At 47.7% G+C, this 4,651-nt stretch overlaps 1 protein-coding gene across 5 annotated transcripts; it reads left to right on the forward strand.

Moving 5' to 3' along the window:
- Positions 1–719: 719 nt before the first annotated feature.
- LOC122043017 (transport inhibitor response 1-like protein) lies at positions 720–4,420 on the forward strand. Of its 5 annotated transcripts, none has more exons than XM_042603448.1 (5): positions 720–1,447; positions 1,588–2,104; positions 2,178–3,240; positions 3,721–3,974; positions 4,044–4,420. In XM_042603448.1, the coding sequence occupies exons 1-3, from the start codon at positions 828–830 to the stop codon at positions 2,934–2,936; spliced, it is 1,896 nt and encodes a 631-aa protein (XP_042459382.1). In that variant the 5' UTR covers positions 720–827; the 3' UTR covers positions 2,937–3,240; positions 3,721–3,974; positions 4,044–4,420. The 5 variants fall into 5 exon arrangements, with proteins under 5 accessions (XP_042459382.1, XP_042459384.1, XP_042459383.1 ...); XM_042603450.1 differs by having other exon boundaries at positions 4,054–4,420; XM_042603449.1 differs by having other exon boundaries at positions 3,721–3,963.
- The last annotated feature ends 231 nt before the right edge of the window (positions 4,421–4,651 follow it).

Raw genomic sequence — 4,651 nt, forward strand, 5'->3', positions numbered from 1 at the left:
TTACTACTACCAAAGGAGCTCTATCTCTCTCTACTGGAGCCCAATTTAAATGTTATTAAATCTTCTTAACAATCAATTTAATCAAACATATACAATTTTCTCTAATAGAACACTTTTTTTAAGTATGTTATTGTAGACTTGGAGCATAGATCATGCGACTCCTTACAATAGCTTAAGAGCACCGAAATGCCTACCAATATTGTTAGCATTACTTTACTTCAAAGATCTATGTAACAATGTATACCGATATCATATATCCTTGCCAAAGCAATCTGTTTTGAAATTAAACTTAAAGACACTATGGCAAGATGAAAAACAAGTTTGCTATAACAGAAGATCATTGAGTTTGCTTGTAGGTAGTTAAACAATGACTTGTATAGTTATGTTTGTCTTATTTGCACTTATTCGGTGCATAATTAAGCTTTAGTGTTTCAATTTTTGTCAAAAAGAGTGCCACTGAGAGTCCATTTGTATCAATTCCATAACAAAAAGTGATTACAATGATCAATACCTTTCTAGCTTTTCCAGGATCAATCTAAGGTTACCTTCTTCTGCCCAACTCTCGCAGTGTTATTCAGATGCAAAAGTAAGTTGATCAGTATGGATAGATATTCATTGTGTAACTGTAATGGAAAGTTGTGGATTTTATTTTTGTTTTTTGTTTTTATTTTAACGATAAACGAGAAATGTCGCTGTTGCAGGAAGTTTTTACGGGAGCTGGTACTGTTGCAACTGTTAACGTTTCTAGAGCTGGCAATGGATTGCATCAATAAAAATGGGATTTTTATGGTTCAAGGGGCGTACCGTACTTGTGAGGGTGGTTCCAGATGGCGGAGGGCGGTGAGGGGGAGGAGGAAGAGGAGCGGAGCTGCGCGTCGGGTTTCGGCATCGGCGGGGACGATGGAGCTGGGTGCTCTGGTTCATCTGCTCCGGCTGCGAGGATGAGGAGCGGCACCGGTGGGGGGACGGAGCAGCCGCCGCCGCCGCCGCCGTTCTCGGACCAGGTGCTGGAGAACGTGCTGGAGAGCGTGCTCGAGTTCCTTACCTGCCGGCGCGACCGGAACGCGGTGTCGCTGGTGTGCCGGTCTTGGTACCGGGCGGAAGCGCAGACCCGGCGCGAGGTTTTCATCGGCAACTGCTACGCCGTGTTGCCGGTCCGCGCGGTGGCGCGGTACCGCTCCGCTCGGGCGATGGTCCTCAAGGGCCGCCCCCGCTTTGACGACTTCAGCCTCATCCCGCCAGGCTGGGGCGGGCGCTTCTCGCCGTGGGCGACCGCCATGGCCGCCGCGTACCCGTGGTTCGAGCGGGTCTGCCTCAAGCGCATCACCGTCTCTGACGCCGATCTCGCCCTCCTCGCCCGCTCCTTCCCCTCCTTCCGCGACCTCACCCTCATCTGCTGCGACGGGTTCGGCACCACCGGCCTCGCCGCCGTCGCCGAGCTCTGCAGGCTCGATTTCTCCCCTCCTCTCCTCGCATTTTACCGATTGATCTGATACGAAACACTAAAACCCTAATTTGAAACTCTGGAGATGTGAAATTCCTCTTTTTTTTATCTTCAGACGATTAATTGCAATTGGTTCTCCGTAGGAATCTGAGAGTACTAGATCTGATTGAGAACGACGTCGAGGACGAGGACGAGCAGGTGGTGGATTGGATTTCGAGGTTCCCGGAGACGATCACCTGCTTGGAGTCGCTCTCATTCGAGTGCGTGAATTGCGCAGTCAACTTCGCCGCCCTGGAGGCTCTCGTAGCCCGCTCGCCCTCCCTCCGGCGTCTCCGGGTCAACGAGCACGTCTCCGTCAGCCAGCTCCGCCGCCTCATGGAGCGGACGCCGCAGCTCACCCACCTCGGCACCGGCTCCTTCCATTTGGTGCCCGCTGACGCCGGTGCAGCAGACCTCGACGTCACTGACCTGGAGTCGAGTTTCGCCGCCTCCAAGTCGCTCGTTTGCCTGTCGGGATTCCGCGTTCTAGATCCCGAGTACCTCCCGGCCATCTTCCCAGCCTGCGCAAACCTCGTCTCCCTCAACCTGAGCTACGCTGTCTTCATCGCCGAGCAGCTCAAGCCCGTCATTGCCCAATGCCACAACCTCCAGACCTTCTGGGTATCCACCAAACACCTTCCTAAAATTCAACTGCGTTTCCATGTCGTCAATCTGTTTTCTCCGATCCCTTCAGGTTCTCGACACCGTAGGCGACGATGGTCTCCGATCAGTGGCCAAGAACTGTAAGAAGCTCTCCGAGCTTCGAGTTTTCCCCATGGACGCCACCGAGGATTCCGAGGGCTTCGTCTCTGATTCCGGCCTCGTCGCAATCTCAGAGGGATGCCCGAACCTCCGTTCGATTCTGTACTTCTGCCAGCGCATGACGAACGCCGCCGTCGTGACAATGTCCAAGAATTGCCCCAATCTAGCTGTGTTCCGCCTCTGCATCATGGGGCGCCACCGCCCCGACCGGCTCACCGGCCAGCCCATGGACGAGGGTTTCGGTGCCATTGTGATGAACTGCAAGAAGCTAACGAGGCTGGCTATTTCCGGCCTCCTCACTGACAGAGTCTTTGAGTACATCGCCGACCATGGGCGATCAGTCCGCACTCTGTCAGTGGCCTTCTCAGGGGACAGCGACTTGAGCTTGAAGCATCTTTTCCAAGGGTGCCCCAATCTGAAAAAGCTCGAGATCAGGGACTGCCCCTTCGGCGACGCAGGCCTCCTCTTCGGTGTTCACCATTTTTACAACATGAGGTTCTTGTGGATGTCTTCCTGCATGCCATCCTTGAGGGGCTGCAAGGAGGTGGCTCGGAGGCTTCCTCACTTGGTGGTGGAAGTGATTGCGGACTCCCCTCAGGATATTTATAGTGATGCCGTGGAGAAATTGTACTTGTACCGATCTCTCTCCGGGCCGAGGGAAGATGCACCGCCTTTCGTTAATATCTTGTAAGTTTTCATTCCGGTAGAGAAGTCAGGGAGATGGAATTTGTCATTTCCCTTTGTAGCTTGACCCAGGAGTTTACTCCTTGAAGAATTCTATAGCAGTTTTCATAACTAGCCAAGTTGTTAATCATGCACGATACGCGGAGTTAGTTGCATAGGATAGCTTTTGCAATTGAGGATTCTTCCCAGCTATCTGCTCGTGAAGGCTATGTAATAGAACATACAATTCACTGGTCGTATGACAATCAATCGACGACCAAGAAAGATGGCAAGGCTGCTTCTTCAGGTATCAGATGGCATTCTTTGTTGAGGTAAAGATCTTGTGTGTTTTCTTTCTTCAGGATTTCCAAGTCATTGATCAAATATTACTGTCTTTTTTTCCTCATCAATCCCTTTCTTGCTGTGCCTCATTTCATTATTTGATTGGCTCTAAATGCTAAAAAGATCCCTTTTAGAGCTGAAGAGGACTGCTCATCTGCAATATTGCATGAAAGTTACAACCATTGCTTGTGTTCACAAAGAACAGCAACACTTAGGCCTTGCTCAATAATTTACTTTCTTCCCGGAACATTTTACCTGTGCTTCTACCTGCAAATCACCATAGAATAGGACTACAAACGAGCCAAACCGAGCTATGTGTTGTTCAAACCAATCCTAAATTGAATATTAACAGAATTCAAGTGTGTTCATTTAGTTTACTGAGTTATTCAAACTTGTTCATTTAATTGTCCTTGCAAGTTCTTACTGGGTTGAACATTAAATTTGCTCACGAATGATTGATTCATTTACAGCAACACTACAGAAAATAAATGCGTCTCTGAAAGCCACTTGTGCACCATCAATGCCACTGTTTGGGGCTGGAGCATCATCCATCAATGTGTCTTAAATTTCAGAGGCGACAACCTGCTTCCGCTCTGTCCTGTTGAGATCACCATTAAATGGCCCGATGTTGGAGGAACTGGGACTATGATTATCAGACTAATCATTTACTAACAACGGTTTGCTCTGCAGGGCCATGGAGACACTGACAGAAGGTGGGTGAAAGGTATAACAATGCACATTAAGACACTGAATTGTTTTGGTTTTAGATTGTGATCATATGATATGTCAACAGTGTGTGACAGGGAAAGACCTTTGTGGATCATCCATGGAGAACAAAATATCAAAGAAATTGGTAGGTTGAGGTTATCAGGAGTGTCTCCATCTTGTTTGAGAGTTGTCATCCAACTTTACAAGTGAGTCAGCATTGCTTATGACCGCGACGGGTTTGATTGGATCTGTTTTACTAGTTCTTGGTGTTGAAGTTTCAATCTATCCGTATTGAATCGATCGAACTAAACCTACCATGGAGCCTTTAGAGCATTTGGAGGACAGAGTTATACAAGTGAATGTTTATGTTACATGTTACAAATTGGGAGCAATAAGGATGCTTTTATGCTTGCAAATTATCTCTGGTTAATTTAATGGAATTCTTCTTTCAGTTTGTGTAAATAAACTCATTAATAGAAGAATGGTTAGATTTTATTGTCTAGAGAAGTCTTCACACAAGTCTCTTCATAGTGACAGCTACTCAAATAAATTAGGCCTGTGGATGATAGCAAAGAGATAGCATCTAGTCAACTCTAATAATTGAGATATATTGGAGTAAAAAGTGGAGTCGGGATCTTAGCGTCTCTTCAAGGTGGTTCTACACTCTCTAAAAGTGGTAAATCAGAGGAGGTC

This window comes from Zingiber officinale, chromosome 2A (genome assembly GCF_018446385.1).
Source record: "Zingiber officinale cultivar Zhangliang chromosome 2A, Zo_v1.1, whole genome shotgun sequence".
NCBI classification, from domain to species: domain Eukaryota; kingdom Viridiplantae; phylum Streptophyta; class Magnoliopsida; order Zingiberales; family Zingiberaceae; genus Zingiber; species Zingiber officinale.

Excerpts from the sequence above, each read along its gene's own strand:
- LOC122043017 (XM_042603448.1), top strand. The coding sequence starts at position 828 with ATGGCGGAGGGCGGTGAGGGGGAGGAGGAAGAGGAGCGGAGCTGCGCG. Across the intron at positions 1,448-1,587 it reads GCCGTCGCCGAGCTCTGCAG|GAATCTGAGAGTACTAGATC; the intron begins GCTCGATTTCTC and ends GGTTCTCCGTAG. Across the intron at positions 2,105-2,177 it reads ACAACCTCCAGACCTTCTGG|GTTCTCGACACCGTAGGCGA; the intron begins GTATCCACCAAA and ends CGATCCCTTCAG.